Here is a 26,471-nt window from a genome sequence, read left to right on the forward strand (position 1 = left end):
CACCTGCACAGATTCCCGGCCCGCCTGGCTCTTGCCCGAGCCAAAGATTCGGAGAAACCAGGGCAGGGATGTAGGTCTGATGGGTGAGTGTGGTGTGTGCTCCACGGTGAGGTTGCTGCGGTTGCAGACTGGCAGAGGTGGCTATGCACTTACCACGAGGACTCTGTGGGGCAACAAAAGCGCCTGGGCTCCCTGGGCGTTCCTAAGCGCTAAGCGACAGGGGAACCCGTGGGAAATGGAGCTGCGGGTAATAACAGACACTCCCCAGTTTCCCAGCACCGGCTGTGGACACCCGCTCCTTTCTCTGAGCGGTCCCTGTCTCCTCACACGGCCGGGCCCCTTCCTCCCTCCCCCCCTCCGCAGGTCGCCCCTACCCCTCACTCAGCACCCCCTCCCCCCTGCCTCCCCCGCTCTGGCTTCGCACCCCCAGCGGCCGTGACCTCTCCGACTCCCTCTGTGCTCCCTCTTTCCCAGAGCCCTGCTTCAGTTTCCCAAGAAAAACACTCAGAGCCTCGGTTTGTGATCTTCAGCGGCTATCCTTGCGGTCTCTGGCCCAGGTGGGGTCTCATGGGACCTACGAGGTGGCCCTCTGGACGGGGCCGGACGCGACTCACTTTGTGGCGACTGGAGCGTGGGTTTCCAACCTCTGAAAATATGCAAGAAAGTTCCATGAAGTTGGGGCGGGGGGCTGAGTCCTTCACTTTTACTTCCGGGTCCCTCTCTGGCAGGCCGGCCGGCCATCCTACGTCACTTTCTTCATATATGGAAGGGTCTGGTAGACAAGGAGGCCATTTGCCACGCACCAGGCGCCGTTCTGAGAACTACACACAAATGTGCTGTTGGATCCCCAGCCGGGAGGCACTATCGTGAAATCCTCTTAAAGGTGGGGAAACTGAGGCATGGCGCGGGTGGGTAACTTGCTTGAAGTCACACGCTGGGCCCGTGGGTGTCAGAGCAGAGATCCGAACCCCGATGGTCTGACTTCACAACCCTTGCTCTTAACCAGGCCTAATTCCCGCTGCCACACTGCCGTCCGTCCGGCATCCCCAGCCCCCAGGGACAAGGGCGCGGAATGCGCTTGGGGGGGTTGGGGGGGGTTGGCTCTCCTCTGCAGAACAGGACGGACCCTTGTACCTGGCCAGCAAGCGGGGACACTGCCTGCCCCGTGCGTGGGAAACGCTGGCCTGTCAGCAGGTATAAACTCAGAAGTTTCTCCCTCAGCCAGTTTCAAGGACGGTTTGCCCAAGTGGACACTTGGAGGGGTCAGGCGCTGGGCCGATCCAACACACGTGGGTGTGACCGAGCACACTGCAGCCGTCAGGACAAATGCTCCCCACGGAGACACACGGACGCCCAGGCTAGCGCGAAGGCCCGAAGGCACACACGGGGACGTGGCCTACGGGTGATCCGAGCGTGAGCAGGAGGGCACAAGGGGCCTCCGGGTAGGACTCTCCGGTCCACGTCCAAACGTGGAGGGGCTGGCGGGGCCTCCAAGGTCTGCAGCAGCGGCGGCCTGTGTGGACCGCCGAGGAAGGGCAGGAAATACCAAGCGGAATCCGGCCGGGCTTTCCTGGCCCTGGGGATGGCCCTCACCCGTTCCCAGAGCCCCACGTGCCAGGAAGTGCCATTGTCCCGGGAAATCCTCCCCATCCTGCTTCCCTCTGCCTTGGGCCTTTTCCTTCTCCTGTGGTGGCTCATCCACAAAGGGCGCACTGTGTGGCCCTTCAAGTGAGTTGTCATAAGTTAGGGCATTGAACAACCAAAGCCGTGGGCTAACCGCTCGTGGTGATGACGCCAGCGGGGATCGGGCAAGGTCAGGCCACACCACCTGGCCCAGTCAACCAAGTCACAAGGGCCATTGTGGGAAGGCGTTATTGTTTTAGTGGGTGCAGCGGAGGTAGGTCAATCAACCAGACTCGGTAAATTGTTATTGACAGTTTCTGAGTGTTTAAAAGAAGAGCGTCCCCCGCATCAGCCTGATTCCAGACCTGCGGCTCCATGGCGGCCTTCCTACCCCTGCTGGCTCTGCTCTTCCTGGGGGCCCGGGCCCAGCATGGCTCCCAGTGGACCTACTCGGGTAAGCCCGCGCCTCGGGGGCTGTGCGCTTCCTCGCTACCCTCACCCCTGCTGGGGTTGCTCTTCAAGGCTACGGAGAGCACCCTGAACCCAGAATCCCCGATTAGGACAAGAGGGATTCGCTCTCCCTTCCCAGACCCCCACATCGTCTGCAGGTGCTTTGCCTTAGAACCTTTTCCGGCCACAGCGCTGGTTGGAGAGCCCTCTGACTGCAAAGCCCTTTGCTCTCTCCGTCTCTGCATGTGGAAAATGAAGTTGTGAGGGCTCCCTGCGGCCTCACAGAGGGTGTGCGGGTTTGCGAGAGCTTTCTTCGTGGGGAGCTCGTGGTAGGAGGTTCACCCAGAACATCTCCACTTTGCACAGCCCCCAGGCTGCCGCCTCCCAGTTGCCGTGGGCCTGCTGAGACCCAGATCTGCACATCTGGACACGAAACGTTCCTCCCACGGGGCACTGAGGAGAGCTCCTGCCCGTGCCCCCCCTTTTCTGCATTGCACCGAGGGATGGGGCTCTGGACGGCCTTCAGGGTCGCTGGCGGACCCAGTCTGCACACGGTGCCCCCAGCTTCAGGCACAGGGGGAAGCATACATTCGGGGTGGATGTACGTCTGTTAAGTCAAGGGGAACAGAATTAGGGACGTCATGGGAGGCTCAGAAAGTCCAGCTTCAGAGGGCAGAGCGACCCCCTCTGACCAACCGCCCCGCTCTGGGGCAGAGAAGTCCCTGGCTCCTTGGTACTCGGGGTGGTTCAGAAGGACAAGCAAGAGGGAGAATTCCACCCGGCAGGTCTTGTCCTTCCCAGTCTCAGCCCAGCCTCTGAGACTGGGGGCCTTCTGGAAAGCCATCAGGGGCCCAGGAGCGCTTGGGGTGGCTACTTCAAATGCCTTTTGGGAATACTCAGAAAGCCACAACACTGCTAGGGACAAGGGCCCCAAAGCCTTTTGATTCATGTGGTGGGGGAGGGGGGCTGTGCCGGGGACCTCTGGCCGTGATCTTGGCATCCTGCCTCTAGGAAAGAATTGCTTAAATATTGGTTTATAGTATTAAATAAAGAGCAGGGAAATAAAAACTTGACTTTCCTGTATATTGCAAAACCAAGAGGCTGGGAGCGGCCCTTGATGCAAACGGCTTCCTTAAAACAAGCCACGCCCCCGCCCCCTGCAGCCACCGGGTAAGGTGGGAAGAGCTTGGAGCTTGGATTCCCAACTGCAAGTGGGCGGGTATGAGCAGGACCCACGGGGACACCCCCCCCCCCCCCGGCAATGACTAGCTTTCTTCCTTCTCTCCCCTAGAATTATTACCCACCTCAAAAAAGATACATTTCCTTACTTTGATTTTTTTTTTTTTTTTTCCCTTTCATCATTTTGTTCTTTTTTAAACCTGATGCTTTCTTTCCCTTCCTGCCCTGAATCCGCAGAGGTCTTTACCATCCTGGGACCCAATGACAGGGGTTGGAGCGGGTAAACAGGTGGGTGGTCCTGCAGTGGGGGGAGGGGACCGCACTATTGTTGGGGGAGGGGAAGGAAAACTGTGCCATTGGGAGCAAATGGAGAAAGGACCCCTAAAGCAACACAGCAATGCCAAGCCCAGGGAGACTTCCAGAGCATTTATCAGTGTATTCCCATTCCAGGGGGGAGCTAAAGGTATATAATAAAGACTTTCATTGTTTTCCTAAGCCCTGACTCTCTTCTCGGGGCCAATGACTGAAACAGGGGAGGAGTTCAAAGCCCCGCAGACAGCAGGCTCCCCAGAGACGACTTTGACGATGCCCCTCTTCCCTCCTTCTGGAGGCCAGGCTCTGCTTTCTAGAAGGCAGACCTCTGGCCTTGATCCTGGCCTCTTGATGGGCGGGCCCTGCTGTGAACTGAGCCCCCCAAAGAGCTATGACCCCTTTGGCTCTCTCCTGTCGCAGAGGGGGCACTGGACCAAACACAGTGGTCGAAGGAGTACCCCAGCTGCGGGGGGAGGAGACAGTCACCCATCGACCTGCAGAGGAGAAACGTTCAGTACGACCCCTCTCTGAAGGCTCTGAAACTGACAGGCTACAAGTCCCAGGGGGGCCAGTTCCCCATGACCAACAACGGCCACACAGGTAAGGGGCAGGTGGCTGGCTGCAGTCCACGGGTGCTGGGCAGAGGGAGCAGGTGCCAGATGATAGGGTGGCCCACGCAGAGATGTAGCACAGGCTGGGAGCTGGGGGGGGGGGGCTCTCCCCAAGCTGCACAGCAGGGCCTCTGTCTTTTGCCTCAGTTCCTGGCTGGCTCCTTCCTTCTGCATTAGCCTCTCCCCAGGCTCCCTCTGGCCCAGCCAGCGAGAACCCCGGCCGATGGAGACAGTGCTGCCGAGGCCACTGACCCGCCTGCGTGTTCTGTTGATCTGTGCGCTGGTCTGATTTTCCATATTTCCTGTATTGAGTCTGATGGGCCCAAAATGTATGACAATTGGGCCAGTATTTCTCAGAGGTTTAAAAAGGAAGAAGCTTGGGGCACCAGGGTGGCTCAGTCCGTTAAGTGCCTGACTTTGGCTCAGGGCGTGATCTCACAGTTCATGCGTTCGAGCCCCACGTCGGGCCCTGTGCTGACAGCTCAGAGCCTCGAGCCTGCTTCGGATTCTGTGTCTCCCTCTCTCTCTGTCCCACCCCTGCTCGCACTCTGTCTCTTTCTGTCTCTCAAAAGTGAATAAACGTTAAAAAAAGATTTTGTTTAATAAAAAGAAGAAGGTTTTGTATTCTATTCCCTTCCAGGAAGGGGGTGGAGGTCAGACAGGAAAAGTCTGGCCTGAATCTTGGGGACCCCCACTTCAGAAGCCTGGACTGGACAGCCGTAAAACCCATTGCTTTCTGTTTACTGAACACCCTGTTTTGATTTTCCAAGGGGGCCCATCTCCTCTGAGCCTCCCACCCCCCACAGGGGGCATCGTTTGGGGTGGAGGCCAGAGGCCTTGGGAGGCCGAAGGACTTAAGGTTATGCAGTCTCTGGTGGCTGAGCCAGACCCAGACCCTGGAAGCCTGGCCCCTCCCCACATCCTCCTCGGACACCTCCCCTCCGCCTTCCCCCCCCCCCCCCCCCCCCCCGGGGCTGGGCCAATTTACTGCCCACCCGCTTAGGTGCGTGGGTCACAGGACTTATATCTCCTGTTTGCACAATTGAGAACATAAACCAGCTGCCCTTGATGAGGCTGGTGAACACAGGAGACCGCAGGTCTGTGAAAGGCCTCGGGTACATGTGGCCTGGATCACTGAACTCCACAAATAATTCACGAAAGCCTCATTTTATCATTAATGACAAGCTCCTGCTTCCAGAGTTGGCTCTGAAGCTTCCAGCAGGTTGGCCACCTGCAGCTTCGGCTGCTCCCTTTGCCCTCGATGAAGAGGGGACACAGGTGGCAGCTGAAGGCAGGGGAGAAGCTTGGTTGACCCACCAGGATAGCCAGCCGGGGGTATCGCGGGATCGAGCGCCCCCGCTGGTGCCTGGGCTGTTCCTGCTACATGCCTGTTGTGCAGGGCTCTGTGCTGGGGATCCGGGAGAGGGGAGGTGTTAGAAGACCCCAGCTTCCCAGGGCCTTGCGGTGACTGGTGGCTTCCTCCTCCCGGTTTGGAGAGGGCCCTGGGCCTTCCTCCGATGGACTGCGCCGGGCTTTCTGGAAGCTGGAGGCCTGTAGGGTCCCCAAGCTACCTGACATCATATCAAAGGTATGGGAACGCACTCACAGCTCACATCACTTAGATTTTTTTTACCGTATTTTGAAAGATTTTCAGAACTCTTTACAATTGCTTATACATTTTCAGCAAGCTCCAAGCTTCAAGAATTCTACGGAAGGAAAAAAACCCCTAATCGACAAATTTTCAAATTTAATAACATTTGATGAATAAGTTTAACAGTAAAGGTGGTATGATATACTTAAACAGTTATTAATTTGGGGCGCCTCAGTCGGTTAAAGCGTGCGGCTGTGGCTCAGGTCATGATCTCACGGTTTGTGGGTTCGAGCCCCGTATCGGGCTCTGTGCTGACAGCTCAGAGGCTAGAGCCTAGAGCCTGCTTCAAATTCTGTGTCTCCCTCTCTCTCTGCTCCCCCCACCCCCTGCTCATGCTCTGTCTCTTTCTCTCTCTCAAAAATAAACATTATAAGAAAATTTATTAATTTTGATTTTGTAGGGTTCTTTTTATATCTTGGACCTAAGATATAAAATATAATATCTTAATATAAATAAATATATATATTGTATGTATGATATATGTATTATGTATAACATGTTATATATAATATAAATAATATTTATATAATTTATAAAATATAAATTATTTATATTATAATAGAAATATAAATGTCCTGATCTGAGGTTTATCTTCTATATTTATATAGAATTATATTTGTAAATAAATTATTATATCTAGATTATATTTATACTACAAATAATATGAATAATAATTGCTATAAATAATAATAAAAATATAATGATAATGATAAATAATTATAATAATGATGATGATATAATAATGATAAATAATAATGACATAAATAAAAATATATTTATATATACATATTTTTTATAGACTTCATTTATTTTAGGGCAGTTTTAATTTCATAGCAAAATTAAGTGGAAAGTACAGGGATTTCTCATGTATCCCCTGCCCCTACATAATTGTCTCCCCCATTACCAACATCACTCACCAGAATGGTGCATTTTTTTCCCCAAGGATAAACTGACCTTGACACATCACAATCACCAGCAGTCCATAACCTACCTTAGGGGTCACTCTTGGTGTTATACATTCTATGGGGTTGAACAAATGTAGGATGACATGTATTCCTTACGATAGTATGATGCAGTGTTTTCATGGCCCTAATTACCCTCTGTGCTCTGCCTGCTCCTCTCTCCCCCCGCTGCCGCCCTTGACAACCCCTGGTCCTTTTACTGTCTCCACAGTTTCGATTTTTCTAGAATGTCATATGGTGCGAATCCTACAGCGTGTAGCCTTTTCAGGTTGGCTTCTTTCACTTAGCAATGCGGTTCCTCCGTGTCTTTTCATGACTGGATCAATAGCTCATTGTTTGTTTTTTTTTTTTACCATTGAGTAATGTCCCATTGTCTGGATGGACATCTTGGCGTCTTTCAAGTTTCAGCCATTATTATGAGTAAAGCTGCTATAAACATCTATGTGCAGATGCGTGAGCATAAGTTTTAACTCCATTGGGGAAATACCAAGGAGCATGAGTACTGGACTGTATGGTAAGAATGGGTTTAGCCTTGCAAGAAACTGCCAAGCAGTCTTCCCAAGTGGCTGCACCATGTTGCATTGAGTGAGTGAGCAATGAGTTCCTGTTTCTCCACATCCTACCAGCATTTGGTGGTGTCAGTGTTCTGGGTTATGGCGGTTGTAACAGGCGTACAGAGGTACCCCATTGTTGTTCATTTGTGTTTCCTTGATGACGTACAAGGTGGAGTTTCTCTTCACAGGACTTAGTTGCCATCTGTATATGTTCGGTGACGTGTCTATTAAGGTCTCTGGCCCATTTTTTATCAGGTTTTTTGTTTTTAATTTAATTTAATTATTTTATTTTATTTTATTTTATTTTGTTTTATTGTATTTTATTGTTTTAGAGAGAGGATCTTAAGCAGGTTCCATACCCAGCAACACGGGGCTCGATCTCATTCACAGAATAGAAGTTTTGGATTTTAATGGAGTCCAGCTTATCAATTATTTATCTCATGGATCCTGTCTTTGGTGTCGCCTCGAAAAAGGCATCACCACCCCCGTGGTCATCTAGGTTTTCTCTTGTGTTGTCTTCTAGGAATTTTATAGTTTTGCGTTTTACATGTAGATCGGTGGCCCATTTTGAGTTAACTTTGGTGATGGGTGGAAGGCTTGTGTCTACATTCATTTCTTTTTTTTTTTTTTTAATTTTTTTTCGACGTTTTTATTTATTTTTGGGACAGAGAGAGACAGAGCATGAACGGGGGAGGGGCAGAGAGAGAGGGAGACACAGAATCAGAAACAGGCTCCAGGCTCCGAGCCATCAGCCCAGAGCCTGACACGGGGCTCGAACTCACGGACCGTGAGATCGTGACCTGGCTGAAGCCGGACGCTTAACCGACTGTGCCACCCAGGCGCCCCTTTCCTCTTTTTAAAAAAAAAAAATATTTTTGAGAAAGAGAGAGACAGAGCAGGAGTGGGGAAGGGGCAGAGAGAGAGGGAGACAGAATTCGAAGCAGGATCCAGGCTTCCAGCTGTCAGCACAGAGCCCGACGCGGGGCTCGAACTCACAAACCTTGAGACCATGACCTGAGCCAAAGTCGGAGGCCCAACCCACTGAGCCACCCAGGTGCCCCAGATTTTCTTTTCTTTTTAAAGTTTATTTATTTTGAGAGAGACAGAGAGGACATGAGCGGGAGAGGGGCAGAGCGAGAGGGAAAGAGAATCCCAAGCAGGCTCCATGCCATCAGTCAGCGCAGAGACCCATGTGGGACTTGAACTCGTGAACTGTGAGACCATGACCTGAGCCGAAACCAAGAGTCAGATGCTCAACTGACTGGGCCACCCAGGCGCCCCCAGGATGAGGATTTTAAACACCCCAGCCCAGCCTCACAACAGCATTCTGGGTAGTAAAAGGCATGAAACTAGTCTCGAGAGGCCCCCCCTTCCTATTCCTACACTGTGGGGAAATTCCAAGATGGTCTAGAAGTGGAGAGTGGAATTCTGATTTCTGTGCCCACTGGCCACATTTATTCAGGGCCTCCCCCCTTCCCCGGGTTGACAAGCTGGCCCTGCCCCTGACCTCTGGCTCTGGGTAGGAAGGTGTGTGCCTTCCCGATCTCCCATCCTGCCCTGTGTGCCAGCCGCCTCCTCCCCGTGGGTGACCCCCGCTCGCGGCGTTCTAAGCCAGCAGAGTACTGGCTTGCCCCGTGAGTAGGCAGGTGGCCAGGGGAGCTGCCTGACCGACGCATCCCCCTCTCCACCACTTGCAGCCTTCACTTTCTCCCCCAGTGCAGATCAGCCTGCCCCCCACCATGCGCATGACGGCCGCCAATGGCACCGAGTACATAGCCAAGCAGATGCACTTTCACTGGGGCGGTGAGTCCTCAGAGATCAGCGGCTCCGAGCACACCATCGATGGGATCAGATACGTGGCCGAGGTACTGTGAGGACCCCGGCCGGGCCCTCTTTTCCTCCAACCCCACCGTCGCTTTCCTTAGCCAAAAAGACTGTGTTCTGTTGACAGTCAAGTTACTATAAGGTTGACTTTATTTTTCATTCATTTGTAACTATTCACTGATCCTGCTCTGTGTTGGTGGTTCAGGCAGGGTCCCCGGCTCATGGAACCTACAGCAGGGTAGAGGTTTACAGCCCACAGGATGGGGCCAGCCTTCTTTGGTTTTAGCCCAATTTTTTTCTTTCCTTTTTTTTTTTTTAATGTTTTTTTGTGGGATGTGATCTTTAAATTTTATTGATTCATTGATTGATTGCATAAGCTGGGGAGAGGGGCAGAAGAGAGAGAGAGAGAGAGAGAGAGAGAGAGAGGGAGGGAGAATCCCAAGTAGGCTCCATACCCATCAGGAGCTGGACACAAGGCTCAATCCCATGACCTTGGGATCATGATCTGAGCTGAAATCAAGAATCGGACTTTCAACCCACTGAGCACCCAGGTGCCCGCGTTTCAGCCGAATTTCTAGATTTTCAGGGCTCTCTTTCTTGTGTAGATTTGTCCTGAGGATGATGACAGGTTTACAGTGTCCTCCAGGGCAAGGTGGTTCATGCCCTCTCTCAAGAGAACCCACACAAGCCCTTTGGACGCTACCAGCTTGGGGTCAGGGAAATGCCCTTGAGTTGCCCTTGAATTGATCTCCCCAGATCCCACTCATGCTCTTTCCATTCTTGGAGAACTTTCTGGTCTTGGTAGATCTCATACCCCGATGGGGGAAAGTCAGAGTTGTTTACGTGGGACAGGTTGAGGCCTCGGGTGGAGCATCTTTCTTTTCGCTCCTCCCTGGAAACCTGAGGCATTTGAAGTCTACACGAACTGCCCTTGACTTAGCCTTTTTCTCTCACAGGTTCATATCGTTCACTACAATTCTAAATACAAGAGCTACGATATAGCCCAGAGCGCACCGGATGGCTTAGCTGTGCTGGCAGCCCTCATCAAGGTAGGCTGAAACTACACGTGTGAAGTCATTGATTGGGGTCCAAAGTATTAAATGTAGACAAAGGGTCTTCCTTCCAGCCCCTCCTCATCTATTTCTAAGCTCATCACTCTTGGAAGCACTGATTCAATGAACATCTACCCTTTTCCAGCCCTTGCTTACAGTCAGTGTTCCTTTTGTGTCACCAATCTTGGGGACCTTGGATAAGTCAGACAAATGACTTAAAAGACCTAGGATCACAGCACAGTTGACTAGACATAAACTGGTCTGAAGGCAAGAGGAAACCAGCAACCTGCCAGATAAAGGCACTACCTCTGCTTTTCTCAGAAAGTCTGGAGGTCAGGACTTGTGGCTAGGCGGCAAGAAGTGGTCAGTGAATTCAATTTCCACCCAAACAAGTATTAAGTTGGATGAAATTGTCGAAAACAACCATATCCCTGCTCTGGAAGTGGACCAAAGGAAAACAACAAATTGAGGCATTTTTTTCTGTGAAAAATGGCTAGAATTTTGAGTAAGAACAGTGGGGCCATTCCTATCCCCACCCTCCAGCTCGGTCAGAAAGGTAGGTTTGGTTTTTTTTATAATTTTTTTTAATGTTTACTTAGTTTTGAGAGAGAGACAGAGTGGGAGTTGGGGAGGAGCAGAGAGAGAGGGAGACACAGAATCTGAAGCAGGCTCCAGGCTCTGAGCTGTCAGCACAGAGCCCAATGCAGGGCTTGAACCCACGAACCAAGAGATCATGACCTGAGCTGAAGTCGGATGCTTACCGACTGAGCCACCCAGGTGCCCCGGTCAGAAAGGTAGTTTTATTGGGGCAGGCTGGACAGGAGAACCAGCAGCTTCACTGCCTGGGGGTGAGGGACTCACTTGACTTGGAGTAGAGTTGAAAACCCATGCCCCAGGGCATTATCAGTAAAAGCAGCAAGCTTGATAGAAAAGACAGAAAACAGAGGGAAATTTGCAGCTCTGACAGCCTGAGGGTGTAGTCCTAGTTGGGGTGAGTGGTAAGTGACAGACTAATCAGAAATTTAATGGGAGATCCTGGAAATGAGAGAGCCACAGAAGGCTGTGTAAGCTTCCCAAGATGGCCTGAGAGAAAGTAAAGGCTGAGGCTGACCTGATGACTGGCTGAACTTTGAATGTGCTTCTCAAATCGCACACAGATCCATCAGCAGAGGGTGCAAATCTTCTGGGCCCGAGGGGTTTGAGCACAACCTCTGCTACAATCGTGGACTGACCACAAAGCTATGCCGATGCTAGGTGGTCCCTAGAGACCCCAAGGAATCCAGGCTAAATATAAAATTTAAGAACTGAGCAGAAGTGATGCCTGGCTGGCTGAGTTCATACAGGATGCGACTCTTGACCTCACGTTCATGAGTTCAAGCCCTGAATTGGGTTCTATGCTGGGCATGAAGACTACTTTAAAAAAAAAAGGGGGTGTCTGGGTGGCTCAGTTGGTAAAGGGTCTGACTCTTGGTTTCGGCTCAGGTCATGTTCTCACGGTTTCGTGAGTTCCAGCCCTGTATTGGGCTCTGTGGACAGTGCAGAGGAGGGATTCTCTCTTTCTCTCTGCCCCTCCCCTACTCATGCTGTCTCTGTCTCTCTCAAAATAAATAAACAAGTTTAAACCTTTTTTTAAAAAAAAGGAAACAAGTCATTGGAAGGCCATGGAATGACTGTCAACCAGGAATTATATACCCAGCTAAACATCCTTCAATAGTGAGGTGATACAAAGACATTCCCAGGTAAAGAAAAACTGAGATAATTCTGAAGGAGTATTACAGAAAATCCTTCTGGCTGAAAGAAAATGACATCAGACAGTAACTCAAATCCACAAAAAGAAATGAAGAATGCTGGAAATGGTAAATACGTAGGTAAATATAAAAGACTATCTACATGTATTTTTGTCTTGTCTTTAAAAAAATTCTTTTAGGAGCACTGTGGTGGCTCAGTCGGTTAAACATCTGACTCTTGATTTCAGCTCAGGTCGTGATCTCACGGTTCGTGGGTTCAAGCCCTGCATCAGGCTCTGTGCTGACAGTACAGAGCCTACTTGGGATTCTCTCCCTCTCTCCCCCTCTCTCTCTCTACCCTCCCCCTGCAACTCATGCTGTCTATGTCTCTCTCAAAATAAATAAACTTAAAAAAAATTAAAAATTAAAAAAAATGATTGTTTAAAGCAATCATTATACTACGTATTGTTGGGTTTATGATATATATGGATGTAATATCAATGACAAAAATGGGAGAATTGGTGGGAAAGAAATAGAGCTATCTTGGAGCAAAGTTGCTATATTTTACTGGAATTTAGTATTAACATGACACAGGCTGTGATAAGTTAGGCTGCATATTGTACAGTAGTTCCCCCATCCTTGACTTCACTTTCTGAGGTTTTAGTTACTCACGGTCAAGTGCGGCCCAGAAGTGGATGTTACTCCTTCTGATGTATCATCATAGGGTCAACAGTAGCCTCCTGCTGTGTCACCCTGCCTATGTCCTTCACCTCTTTCACCTCGTCATGTAGGATTTTATCATCTCACATCATCACAAGAAGAGTGAGTGCAGGTACTAAGATATTTTGAGAGAAAAAGACTACATTACAGGGGAAGAAGAATCGATCAACACCACTGACTGAAGAGAACCATTGAAAATTCACCTTTTTCACCAGAAGCATTGCTTCTGACTTCTTTTTATAGATTTTTAAAGTTGATTTATTTATTATTTTGAGGCATGGGCAGAGAGAGAGGGAGAGAGAAAGAATCCCGAGCAGGCTCCGAGCTCTCAGTGCAGAGCCCGACTCGGGGCTCGATCTCACAAACCGTGAGATCATGACCTGAGCCGAGATCAAGAGTCGGATGCTTGACTGACTGAGCCACCCAGGTGCCCCAGCAACTCTTCTGACTTCTAAAAAGTCAACACCCATACAAAAAAATAGCGACCTGGCAGTGGGCAAAATCGGAGCAGCTTTCCCGTGGACAGACGACTGTCCTCGGCTCAGTCACAAGTCTTGAGGATGAAGAAGGCAGCACATGAGACCAAGTCCTGTTCACCAGAGTGAACCCTCCTGAGGTTGACCCTGCCCAAACAGAGTCACTGGGGGTATCGTTACCCCCATTCCCCGAGGGCCTCACCCGTCACCGCCGAGAAGCTCTTTCTCTGGAAGTTGCCAAAAATGCTTCAGCCTGTGTCCCTGGAAGAGACTAGCGAGCCCAGGCAGTTGGTGGCAAAGAGCAGCCAGATTATCTGTCCCAACACAAGTGGGGACATGGATGAGCTGCCTCCTCCTTGCCCTTGAGGCTTGTCCAACCCACAGGGCCACCGAACGTCTGGGTGGGTGGAGACCGTAGCAGATGGAGGTCCCTTCTCCCTTAGATGGACCGCTCTGTGCTTCTCCCACAGGTCGAGGATTACGGTGAAAACACGTACTACAGCACCTTCATTTCTCAGTTGAACAACATCAGGTATCCAGGTGAGGAAAGTCAACAGCGGCCGCGAGGGCACGAGGTGGGGACAGGGTGATGCCGGCAGAGAGGGTGGTGCGCGGGTCTTACCAGGGGAGCGCCCCCTCCCTGGGCAAGGTCCCTCGTCCCAGCAATTCCCGCCGTTGGCTCAGGCCGTGAACACCTCCGAGAAGCCTCTGTTCATATGGTCTGCCTGTTGATTCCCGCCCTCGGAGGCTCTGGATGGCCAGGGTGCCACTCGCCAGGGATGTCTTCTCAGTGGCTCTCACCTCTGGCCCCGGCTGGTAGTGACGACCCTGGGCACTACAGACAGGTCTTTCTTCACTTCAGGCTGAGAGACACCTCAAGAGTGAAGTCCCTCCTTGTCAGGCCTGGACACACAGACACGCAGCACTGGTCTCCCTCTCCTCCGCCTCCAGAAGGCAGAATCCTTGTCCGAAGGGCCACCTACCCCTAAAACCTGTGACCTGAGCTGCGACCACGTCAGCTCTGGCGCCTTGGCTCTGTGCTTCTGACTTTGACCACGTCTCCCAGACTCCAGCTCCCTGACTTCAGTCCTGACCTCCTGACCCCCAACCCACGGGTCTCCCGTTTGCCCTCCTGTCCACCCCTCGTGCCTTTGATCCCTCTTTGCCCGGCTGAGATTCCACCACGGCCAGGATGCTGACAGGCCCCGCATCCTGGCCCCTCCACCCCTCCACGGGCTCACCTGGCAAAGCTCCAGACAAGTCCCGCCTACTCAGAGCCTGTATGTAGCCAAGTGGCTGGATGTGGCTGGACAGACACACGGACATCCGACCGCTGCCGTTTTTATTCGTGGCTGCAAATATGAACACGTACTAATGTGACAGTCAGACACTCACCTTCTTCTTCTTCTTCTTCTTTTTTTTTTTTTAGTATTTATTGTTTTTGAGAGAGAGGGGTGGGGAGGGGCAGAGAGAGAGGGAAAGAGAGAATCCCAAGCAGGTTCTGCTCTGTCAGTGCAGAGCCCGATGTGGGGCTCGAGCTCACAAACCATGAGATCGTGACCTGAGCTGAAACCAAGAGTCGGATGCTTAACTGACTGAGCCACCCAGGTGCCCGTATGTTTAATTTTTAAAGTATTGTTCTCCGTAGCAGCTGCACCATGGTTCTGGAATTCTTGACTAACTTGAATATATTACGGTTATGAAACCAAATCTACATGCTAGAGCCCTTTAGAAGGTTGTATCTCGAAGTCTTTCCAATAAGACTAAAATTTAGAATTCTTTCGCTTATTCATGGGGTTGTGCACTGCTAGACTCTGAGGTCTTGGTTTAATGAGCCTATTTATGTATATATAAAAACTAACCTCTTTGCCATTAAAAAAATGCAAAATGGTGGGGCGCCTGGGTGGCTCAGTTGGTTGAGCGTCCGACTTCAGCTCAGGTCACGATCTCGCGGTCCGTGAGTTCGAGCCCCGCGTCAGGCTCTGGGCTGATGGCTCAGAGCCTGGAGCCTGCTTCCGACTCTGTGTCTCTCTCTCTCTCTCTCTGCCCCTCCCCCGTTCATTCTCTGTCTCTCTCTGTCTCAAAAATAAATAAATGTTAAAAAAGAAAATTAAAAAAAAATGCAAAATGGAAAGTGAAGACAATGTTAAGCTCAGGGGTTCAGTGTCATTGACACGAACGGAAGAGGGATTCTCTAGATGCTGTGAGGGGTATGGATGCTGGGGAGTCTTCAGACACCCTGCTGAAGCCCCTCTCCCCACTGAAGCCACACCCCAACTGTGGCTGAGCTTGGTTTTCAGATTGTGTGGCAGGATGAGCTCAGCACCGGCGCCCAACATGGGGCTCAAACCCACAAACCATGAGATCATGACCTGAGCTGAAGTCAGACGCTCGGCCGACTGAGCCACCCGGGCGCCCCTCTATCCACCCATTTCTAAGCAAGCCCAAACCAAGAAAGCTTGAGAGTTCTTACTCAGAAACCCCTAGCAGTCGTGATTAATTTCTTTCCTTTATCATAAAGCGTATCCTCTGCTCAGCAGTGGTGACGGCAGTTCACACGCATCGGGACTTGCCTACGTGAGAGTTCGATGGCCCCCTTGACCCTCACCACAATCCGACTGAACATTCCCTTTTCACAGATGAAGGAGCAGCTTTTGAGGAGTCAACACCGAATGGTGCCACTCATCCGGGAGGAGGCATCTGAGTGGGTCTCTCCCCAGAGTCTTTGCTCTTCCTTTCCAGGAAGCGAAATTGGGGGAATGTCTCCAACGATCAGTTTCTGTGTTCCGCTGAATCGGGGGATTCAGACACGGACAGGTCCGAGCCGGAGCCGTCGACCCCAGGGGCACCAGGGCCCCCTAACATTCCGTTGTCTTTTGTCCCCTCCATTAGGACAGAGCACAGTTCTGAGTGACCTTGACATTCGGGACATGCTCCCTGAGAACGTGCATCACTACTACAGCTACAAAGGGTCACTCACCACTCCTCCCTGTACTGAGAACGTCTACTGGTTTGTGCTGGCAAGTCCCATCATGTTCTCCAGGGCACAGGTAATGCATGGCATCACCCCAGCAAAGTCTCCCCTTTTGACTGCCTGGCTGACAGGCGCGCTCCCCTAAATCTCACCTAACGCCAACGCCTGGGCTCCTACGGTGCTCTCCATGCACAGGGCTAATGTCCTCACCTGTCCCGCTGTGGGCGATCTCACTAGGGCTGTGGCGGAGATGGACAAGTTGAGGGGCCAGAGAGACCAAGGAGTCCCGGTTGAGGTGGCAAAAGGACGGGGACCGGACCCCAGGCAGAGGAGAAGAGCCGCATGGAGAAGGCAAATATTTACTGAGCGTTGCTCCTGCTGGGTACTGTTCTAGGCCCTTGATAGACAAACCCCCGTTTCCACGGGCTAACGGTCCAACTTCATAAATGGCTCTGTGCAAGGACAGTTTCACCGTTAGCTCGTCTCCATGCTCACACACATGCAACCGTTTGGGGAGAAGAGCCGTATCCACCACCTTCTGTTCCCCAGCATAGCGTGGGTGCATCGTAAATATTTGTGGGGTTAATTAAAGCTTTGCAGAGGCAGAGCTGGCGTTTCCTTCTGGGGTGATGTCCCTCCTCGGGAACAGATATTTCTTTTTCTTAGACTTTTCATTTCCCCGATCCAGGAAAAGGTGGGATACCCTCTTCAAGGATACCCACCCACAAAAATCTGTTTACTGCTTTCCCTCCTTTTGACTGGTGACCAAATAGTCCTCAAAAACAATGAAAAGATATTGTTGGAAGAATGGATGGATGGATGGATGGATGGATGGAAGGATGAATGCTCTCCCTGCCACGTGGCAGGATTTGAGATCTTCTCACACCCACTTTATGAAGGTTATATAAATAAATCCAAGCTCTGGTTCCGTTGCTAATTATACTCCTTTAAACTACCCGGTAGCTCTTCCCCTCCATAATCCACTTCATGTGGCCTACAGGGTTGGAAGCTAGCGAATTCCATATTGGATCACCAGAACAAGACCCTCCACAATATCTACCGCATGACCCAGCCCCTGAACAACAGAGTGGTGGAAACCAACTTCATGAATCTCCCCAACGAGTGTAAGATCAACTTTTGTTTATCGTCTGCAATTGTTTCAGTCCAGTTGTCTTCCTTCTCTGGGTGGACCCATCTCGTCTGGCAATAGTAGCAGACAGAGCATCATCTAAAGGGCAGGAGGCTCCGATGGGCCAGTCTATGAAGGGCATGGCCAGACACAGTAGGAAAAGTAAGACGCTTAGCAACATCCAGACACTCCCATAAGAGCGTAGGCTCAAGGTAACCTTATTAAACACAACTCAAATTATTTCCCTCATACCTTTATCTTGGCCTGTTCCCAAGCCCATCCCCAACTCCCACACATTCCCCCAAGGTGGGGTTAACTCGGGCACGGATTGTTTACTACATTTTTTCGGGGATCACACCCCAGACTGGGTGCCGGAAGAAGGCATGATCAGTCCAGCCAACCTGGGACCCTCTAACCCACCGGGTCAGGCTTCTTGGCTCACCTCGTTTCTGTGGTTGCAAGAATGCAAATATTCCACAGTTTTCTCGTCCTTATTTTGTCTGTTTCTCTGTAAAATGGTGCTGAACTATTCCCATTCCCTGAACTCATGGCCTTTGTAATCTATGTCTCCTAATGAATACTGAAACCTTTATATCCTCCTAATAGAATTGGTCTCCAATCAACATTGCCTACTCAGTATTACCCCAACTTTATTTTTAAGTTTATTTATTTATTTAGAAGAAGAGAGAGAGAGAGAGAGAGAGAGCATGAGCAGGGAAAGGGCAGAGAGGGGGAGAGAGAGAATCCCAAGCAGGCTCCACACCTTCAGTGCAGAGCCGGACTCAGGGCCCGAACCCACGAACCATGAGATCATGACCTGAGCCGAAATCCAGAGTCGGACGCTTAACTGACTGGGCCACCCAGGCGCCCCACTATTACCCCAACCTTATATGTATCTTTCGAAACTTGTAAATCTCCTTACACGCTCTCCCCTCCCACCAACAAAGGCCCCTTTTTGATTTTGTCTCCATCTGTCCTTCCTGGTCCATTGATTGTTTTCTCTTGCACTGGTTTGCCCCTCCAACAATAGTGACAGAGGAAGAACGACACCAGTTATAATGATATTTTCCCCCATATGATACTATGTATGATATTAACGGCACCAATTCCTTTTTCCAAAGGGTGGCATCCTGCTTAGTAGGTCCGAATACCAGCAGCCTAGCCAAGGGGGGGCATAGACCCACTCATCTAACTCCTTGTTCTAATTTTGCCGTGTTCCCATTTTCCCTAATAAAATGGTACGTGACTCTTGCAACAGGCACATGCAGATTGTATTGTTGCCTACATGCTACGTCTCACATGTTCTTTCCACGAGCGGGGAGCGTCTGAGCGGGGAGCTCAGACGTTTTACATCCTCGCCTCTCTGACCGAGATGGTCCACGTTGCCATTTGCCTATGTGTCCGCTGTGCCCACCCTTCTGAGACTGGCTAATTTAGGATTATTACTTCAGCTCCCAGTAGATAGTAAGAAGGCTTCTTCCCCTGCCCCCGGCCGAGAGACTTGAACAACAGCCCCCCCCTTGCTGTTCAGAGAAGAGAGCCACTGTCACGCCCAGCAGTGGTCTCCAGTCAGCCCAGTTGTGTCACCCACCTGACACCTCGTAGTGGTATCTGATCTCACCCCGATGGGTTAATACGATCAACCCACCAATGAATAATGTCCTGACAAAGAAGGTCAGTTACAAAAACAAGATACTGGCCAATAGAGATGTCTCGAAATTCATTTACTAGAAAACACCTCTGTCCCGTTAGGGTAAGGGCTCCTGGGCATCACATGAGAAACCAAGGTCCATGAGTTAGAATCCCCTTCGACATATCACCCCTCAGATTCTGGAAGCTCACAAGCCTAAACTCAGACACAGTGAAGATGCCAGAAGCCAACGGGGTGGGAACATGGAGGGCATTCTAAGGAACCAGACATCCTTCCCTAAGCGCCCGTGTGGGGCGTGGCATCTGGCTGTCCCACGTGCTGTTTTCACGAGGACCGCCAAAGGTTTGACCTTTTTTGTGTTAACTCTTCTTTTTGTGGGATGTCTTCTAGGTTCTGAGTTCCAGCTGTACCTAACCAAGTTTGACAACAAGCTCGAAAACTTGAAGAGTCTTCCGGAAAACAAGAAAGCGAAGGAACACCACCAAGAGTAGGGAGCTCGAAGCGTGCGGCGTGCAGGACGAGGCGGACTTCCGCTGAGCCCACGACCCTGCCTGGCTCCGAGAAATTCCGTGTCCGGATCGCACCCTCCCCGAGGCACCTGTCGGGTTTCTGAGTAAGATGGGGGAAACCATCGTCCCCGAGCGGAGGCGAGGTGACGTGAGTCAGACGACACCGAGGGGAACTGACTGGAATAGAAATGCGAAGGGATCGGGGCACTAACCACCTTCCCACCAAAGCCTGCAGGTTTGTCTGCGTAAATTACGAAGCAGCCCGAACTTCCGTGTGGGACTTGGGTGTAATAAAATAACTTTGAGAATTTGTCATTTGAAAAGTTCTCTTTTCTATCCCTCTGTACCACGTCGAGTACCCCTCCCGTGCCCTCCCCGCAGGGACACGGGCGAAGGGACAGAGATCAAGGTAGGAGGGGTTCCAGGACCAGGATTAAGAAAAAGGAAAGAGTCTTACCTTGGGGACTGCTAGTGGGGAGGTCTGGAGCACTGACTGTGATGTGTGAGCAAAAGAAAGAGCGGGCGGGGAGGGGGCGCCAGGGGGGCTCAGTCGGTTAAGCATCCGGCTCTTGACTTTAGCTCAGGTCACGATCTCACGATTCGTGAGATCGAGCCTCGCCTTGGGCTCTGCGATGACAGTGCGGAGCCTGCTTGGGATTCTGTCTCTCTCTCTCTCTCTGCCCCTCTCCTGATGGTGTTCTCTTTCTCTCTCAAAATCAGCAGCAGCAACAAAAGAGTGGGGGAGGAGAGGGGAGGGGAGGGGAGGGGAGGAGAGAACCCCTCCCCGCAGACGTGGTCCCTTCAAGTCCAGTGGTGGCCGGGTCTTGCCACACTAGACTCGGTTTCCAGTTCCAGTTACTATCGTGTGGGATAATCGCCTGTCCCGTAAGCCGTGGTTTGAGTGAATCCATGCGTGTTCTTCAGTGAGACCCCTTTCTCCCGGCTCACTCTTCAACGCCCCCCCCCACCCAGCCCCCCGCGTTCTTCTCCACTCCTTCCTCCGCTCTCCTTACTACCTTTGCCCTTGCACGCTGTCATTCAGCACGGCCTCACCACTTCCTGACTTCATTTACCGCTCAGGGCTGCCCTCAGTGAAGCCGCAATTCCCCCAGTTTACTGAAACAGAAGCTGAGATGCAGGACGGCCAGGGGACTCGCCCAAGAGCAACCAGATAGAAGACGGTAGAGCCGGGATCTAAACCCAGGTCTCCCGCATCCAAGTTGCTTTAGCTACAGAAGGCTTCCCTTTCACTTCTACAAGCTTGTGAAGCACCTGCCATGTGCCAGGCGCGGGGCTGAGAGCTGGGACACAGAGACGGGGCGGGCGGGGTGTTTCCACACCGGGAGCTCGAGTCCAGGGAGCAGGACATTTAACTGACCGGTCACGCTCTCCTGGGACAACGGGTTACGGCCCCCTCCCCAGAGGGGCTGGTACACACCGGGTTGAAGGGCCTCACCTGGAGGGCCCAGCGGGAGAGCTCACGCTAATGGGACAGTTCGGTGTGGACGGAGGAGCAGGCTCAAGGGGAGCTGCAGGGTAGCGGTGTCGCCGGGAGGTCGGGTGTGCTGGGGCCTCTGTGCCACTACAGCGTTCTGGATTTTCTCCTGTGAGCGATGGGTCGCTGCGGCAGCCTGTCCAGCCAGGAAACGGCACGACGGATTGTGATCGGATTCGTCCTGTCCCCCAGAAATGAGGGTCTGCGATGAGCTGGAGACGAGACAGTGAGCCATACAGCCCAGGGGTTTAGCTTCCTGAGGGGAGAGAGGCTTGCGTTTCCTGTAAATGAACACGAAAACAAACAGGGTTACACCTGCCTGTCCGTGCTCGAAAACACGGGGAAAAGGAACCAAAAGTGAATGACAATGGTTACCGAAAAGGGGAGGCAGGAGAGGAGTGGGGGACAGGGCTGGAAGTTGGGCTTTTCTGAGTGCATCCTGTTCGGTAGTGTTGGCTTTGGAACCTTGGGTTTTACATTAATTACAAAACAAAATTAAATGTTAAAGATGTGTTTAAATCCCTAAAACTTTGTTAAGACGTAAAAAGACAGTAACATGATTGAATAATTGCACATTGAGTTGGTGGCATACACAGAGAAGAATTTTTCCAAGTTATTTTTATGGTTTATTTTATTTTCAAGATTTTATTATTTAAAAAAAGGTTTAATGTTTGTTTGAGAGAGAGAGAGAGCACAAGCCGGGGAGGGGCAGAGAGAGAGGGAGACACAGAATCCACAGCAGGCTCCAGGCTTTGAGCTGTCAGCACAGACCCTGACATGGGGCTTGAACTCACAAACCCTGAGATCAGGACGTGAGCCGAAGTCAGACGCTCAACTGACTGAGCCACCTAGGTGCCCTATCAACTGACCTTTTTACAACTTTTCTGGAAACTGTAAATATTATTGTTTAATTGTGTTCTTGCTTACTGTGAATTGATGATTCCAACTGTTCGCTATTACAAACAACACAGAATAGGAACCTGGCTGAATTTAGTTTAAAAACTAACACAAACAGAAACACCCGAGAAAAAACTGAAAAGGCTTCAGATGATACTAATTTCAGGTTAAGGTTATTTCCCTCGGATTGTCGTTGTGAACGCAACTAAATTGCTGGGGTTAATTTTGCTCTCCCTAAGTTTTCTCCTGGGAGCCGCAGAGGATCCAAGGGCACATTCTAACCCAGTGACAGAGAATCTGCTCCTCAAACACAGCCACAAAGCCAGCTGCACGTTGTCAGTGAGAGAGAGAGAGAGAGAGAGAGAGCCGTGGGCGGCCGCCCCCTCCAGGGCAAGACCAGGCCTGCCTGGGAGCAGAAGCATGAAGTCCTGGAAATTCACGGGGCTCACGAGCCGTGGTAATAAAATATCCCTTAGGAACAGCCTGTTAGCTGTTCCACGGTGTTCTCAGTGGGTGTGCCTCTCACCAGAGCCGGAATTTTCCAAAAGGCCTCTGTGTTGGTGCCATTTTGTGGCAATCTAAGGAGAGCCAAGGTTTTGCTGAAGATGGTTGGGAGGGCTGAGTAGGCGGGTTGTGTTGGCAAAGGAGGTGCTGCCCCCTAGTGGCCCCTGTGGGGATGGCCGGGTCTGTGCCCCAGGGAACCTCGGAGATCTACCCTTCCCATTTCTCACATTGGTAAACTGAGGTACACAGGACCCATAAAGGTCTTGTGGTAAGTTACAGGCGGCGTATCGGCAACAAAGAGCACAGCGCATGTCCCAGAGCTGCTGTTTTTTCTGTCACAGGAAGGTGGGGATTGCATGGGCCGAGGTCCCTCCTGCCTCCACGGCCTGCTTTTTGAATCGCTTGCTTGCTTGCTTTTGAGAAAGAGAGAGAGACCAGGAGCAGGGGAAAGGCAGGGAGAGGGAGAGAAGGAGAACCCGAGCCGACTCCACACTGTCAACGTGGAGCTCGATGCGGGGCTCGAACCCACAAACCGCGAGATCATGACCTGAGCCAGAGTCGGACGCTTAACCAACCGACTGAGCCTCCCCGACGCCCCTTCAAGATTTTATTTTTAAGTCATCTCTGCACCCAACGTGTGGCTTGAATCCACAGCCCTGAGATCGTGGATCGCACAATCTACCAACTGAGCCAGCCCAGAGCCCCCGAGGCACATCTTTCTTAGAAGCCGACATAGACGGGCAGAGCCGTGGCCTGGGAAAGAAACAATACCGGATGGGACCCTTAGCCCTGTCGAGAACAGAAGTCCCCACGTTCATGGAGGGGGCTCTGAGGCAGTGTCCCGCTGCCCGCACGCAAGAACGAGGGTGCTGTATGCTCAGTTCCCCCTGCATCCTGCCCCCGTGGTATCCCCTCCCATAATACAGTCTCGGTGCCCACACGATGCACATCGAAGAACAAGGAACAGAGCCACGGGGACGTTAAGTGACTTGTTCCGGGTGCCTTGGATACGAAACAGCAAAGCGAGATCTAGACCCTAGGTCTCCTGTTTCTCAAGCCAGTGATCCCTCTACTATATTCCCCGCTCGAGCGGACTTCGGAGGGCTCCTGTCAGAAGTTCACCCGTCCCTCTCGGAGAGCAAAGCACTCAGACCCTTCCCTGCCCACCAGTCTGTGCAGGTTCAGAACCTGAAAATCTTTCACTCTGGGGCTCCCGTCAGGATAACGGGAACAATGGTGAAGACGTTATTCATCAGTGGGGTTCCCTTCCCTCAAGGACATGGCTTAGGGACGGCCTCTGGGGACAGAGGGTGGCTGAGGTGGCAGGATCTCTTAGACATAAAAACCACCACACCTGAACGGCAAAGTGGGCGTAATGTCTGACCCGCCCTCCCGGAGGTGCCCAGCAGGTGTCTAGGACGGGACCAGCCAGAGCACACGGAAAGGTGTCTGCCCCCCACACATGGTGCATTTAATCTTCTCAACAATCCTGCGAGGTAGATACAAATACTATGATCCCATTCCTCAGTTTGGAAGATGAGACGGACAAGTAACTTAGCAGGATTCAAAGCTATGCTGTCTGGCCCCAGAGCCCACGCTGGAATGTGCTGTCTTTGGAGGTGATGAACTGCCTGTCAATGAAGGCATTCAACCAGAGTCTTGACAATAGTAGGACGGATGAACAAGGAATTCCCACGAGGGACAGACCAAGAGATAAAGTCCCTTTCAGTGTTGAAATCCATGATCTTAGGAACAGGCGGGCGAGGCTAAAGCAAACCTCTCCTGAGTGGGCTCGTGAAAATATCCCCCTGTGTTCACACGGGACTCGCCAGGCAATTAACTGACATGCAGGCTGGTTTTCTAGAGACTGGCCACCAAGTAGGCAGTGGGGGCCTGCCTGGGGGACCCTGGCCCCATAACTGGGGGACTGCTGTTCAGAGCCCAAACCTCGCTGGCCGTGCAGTCAGCCAGCCCCGAGGCCTCTCCTCCAGCCCTTCCAGATGCCCAAGAGCCGTGCTAGCCTCAGGGAAGCTCAGGGCAGCAATGAGACCGTCACCGAGGTCCCAAGATCTGCGACTGTGGAGGTTCAGGCGAGGCAGTGGCCGCCAAGCCTGGGCTTCTGGAATAGCCCAGTCACTCTCGGTGAAGTTCAGAACAGCACAGTCCAAACTGCAAAGAAGCCTGGATGACGGATAATTACATAGTGCATAACTCAGCATAATTACAATATGCTGAATGTTTTCTTCATTCAAGCACACAACACATGGCAGGTTGTTAATCAGGTACTTAGAGCAAGAGGTCTTATGGTCCTGCGTCAATAAAGAATTAATTTTGGGGCGCCTGGGTGGCTCCATCGATTGAGCGTCCAACTTTGGCTCAGGTCACGATCTCAGAGTTCATGAGTTGGAGCCCCGTGTCAGGCTCTGTGCCGACAGCTCAGAGCCGGGAGCCTGCTTCGGATTCTGTGTCTCCGTCTCTCTCTGTCCCTTCCCTGCTCACCCTCTGTCTGTCTCTCTCAAAAATAAATACATATTTTAAAAAGTTTTAAAAAAAGAATTAATTTTTAATCGGCAGTGTTTTCTTTTACGTATGCAAACTGAATAGCTAGGTTTTTTTTTAAGTGTTAGCTTTCCTTAGAGGGCTTTCCACTCTTTCCTGCAAATGGCCAACCCTGGGACATCAAGTCCAAGTGCGATTGTGAACCTCAAATGGTAGGATCTGGCCAAAGGGGATTCCACAGTGCCTCCCCTAAGATCTTGGCTCACGGCCCTTCCTTCCTGGGAAACTTGACCTAGGCGTCCTTCCTCGTCTGCAGACTCACATCCTTGTGGCACCCGGGCTTTGGCATAGAAGTTGCTGTGTAAACCAAGCAAAGTACAAAGCCCCGTTCTTCATTCTCGCACGAGACACGAGACCGGGGCCCGTGCCGTGACTCAGCCTGAACCCCAAACCTCAGAACAACAACGCTGGCGAGGCCGCCCAGGGAGAGGCTGCAGCTGTCACAACTTGGGGCCACGGTCACCTGGCCGTGAATCACACCCCGGCGACCGGCACCTGTTGAGCACCTGCTAGAAGTGCTTCTGAGGCAGATGCCAAGTACCGCCAAGCACTTTGCTCTCAAAGGCTGGACGCAGCCACAGGGTGGACGACGGAGGCGATGCCCTTCCGAGCAACTGACACGGAGAGACATCGCGAGGAATTCAGGGACTTGCTTTTAGGACATGACGTCTGTGCCCGGAGTGGGGGGGACGAGACATCAGGCCTCTTGATTTCCAAGATCACACCAGCTCCCCACCACACGCACGCTCGCCAAGAGACGGTGTGGTTTAGGTGAGGGCAACACGTCTCCTCTTGACCAGCCGTATCTGTTGACCCGCAGGCCGGCCACCAGCGACCCCAACAAGCCGCCCAGGGGAAACGTGGACACCGTGCAAGGGCACAGGAGCAGCACGGCCTTCGTGTCCGTGAACGTCGTGTCACTCGAAGTAGGTTTCGGTATAAAATGTCAAGACCTGGAAAACGTGGCCCCATCTGCAGCCAAGAGCACTGGGCAACTCAAGAGAGAGGATGAGGTAATGTTCTCAGCTGCCCCCGGCCACTTCTGCCGATACCCCCTGGGAGACAACGGATTCTCTGCTGAGAATAAAACCACCTTGGGGTGAGGTGAGGAACCAGACCCTGGGGGAAAGTTGCTAAAAAGTCACTGTTAAAAAAATCCACTTTGCAGACACAGGGCGCCCGGGTGGCTCTGTTGGGTAAGCATCTGACTTCGGCTCAGGTCATGAGCTCACGGTTTGTGAGTTCGAGCCCAGCATTGGGCTCTGCACCGACAGCACAGAGCCTGCCTGGGATTCTCTCTTCTCCCTCTCTCTCTGACCCTCCCCCTCTTGCTCTCTCTCTCTCTCTCTCAAGAAATAAATGAACTTTAAACAATCACTTTGTAAGAGATGGAGACAACGTCAGAACTATTGTTACTAACCGTGGGGCCTCAGGCGAGCGATACTGCCTCTAGGAGCCTTACTTTCCTCATTGGTCACAGAAATAATATCTAGAAGAGAATGTGTGAGCATACCATGTGATAGAGTGGTGGTGCATTGCACAACTGAGAAAGGCTGTTGTCAGTATATTAACATACCCTATGTGCAAATTGTGCAGTCAGTGCCTCCTATAA

The 26,471-nt window shown here is 51.6% G+C and overlaps 1 protein-coding gene across 1 annotated transcript; it reads left to right on the forward strand.

Moving 5' to 3' along the window:
- Window positions 1–1,949: 1,949 nt before the first annotated feature.
- CA6 (carbonic anhydrase 6) lies at window positions 1,950–19,725 on the forward strand. The gene is made up of 8 exons (XM_040456701.1): window positions 1,950–2,077; window positions 3,985–4,164; window positions 9,059–9,207; window positions 10,123–10,215; window positions 13,612–13,681; window positions 16,034–16,191; window positions 17,116–17,239; window positions 19,286–19,725. Exons 1-8 carry the CDS (start codon window positions 1,999–2,001, stop codon window positions 19,384–19,386), a joined length of 954 nt encoding a protein of 317 aa, XP_040312635.1. The 5' UTR covers window positions 1,950–1,998; the 3' UTR covers window positions 19,387–19,725.
- Window positions 19,726–26,471: the final 6,746 nt, after the last annotated feature.

Source organism: Herpailurus yagouaroundi, unplaced genomic scaffold (genome assembly GCF_014898765.1).
Source record: "Herpailurus yagouaroundi ecotype Mexico unplaced genomic scaffold, PumYag 77, whole genome shotgun sequence".
NCBI classification, from domain to species: domain Eukaryota; kingdom Metazoa; phylum Chordata; class Mammalia; order Carnivora; family Felidae; genus Herpailurus; species Herpailurus yagouaroundi.

What these genes read in the sequence shown, in the direction of transcription:
- CA6 (XM_040456701.1), top strand. Translation starts at nt 1,999, where the DNA reads ATGGCGGCCTTCCTACCCCTGCTGGCTCTGCTCTTCCTGGGGGCCCGG. An exon ending in CTCCCAGTGGACCTACTCGG is followed by an intron (nt 2,078 to 3,984) that starts GTAAGCCCGCGC and finishes CTCCTGTCGCAG; the next exon opens with AGGGGGCACTGGACCAAACA. An exon ending in TGCTGGCAGCCCTCATCAAG is followed by an intron (nt 10,216 to 13,611) that starts GTAGGCTGAAAC and finishes CTTCTCCCACAG; the next exon opens with GTCGAGGATTACGGTGAAAA.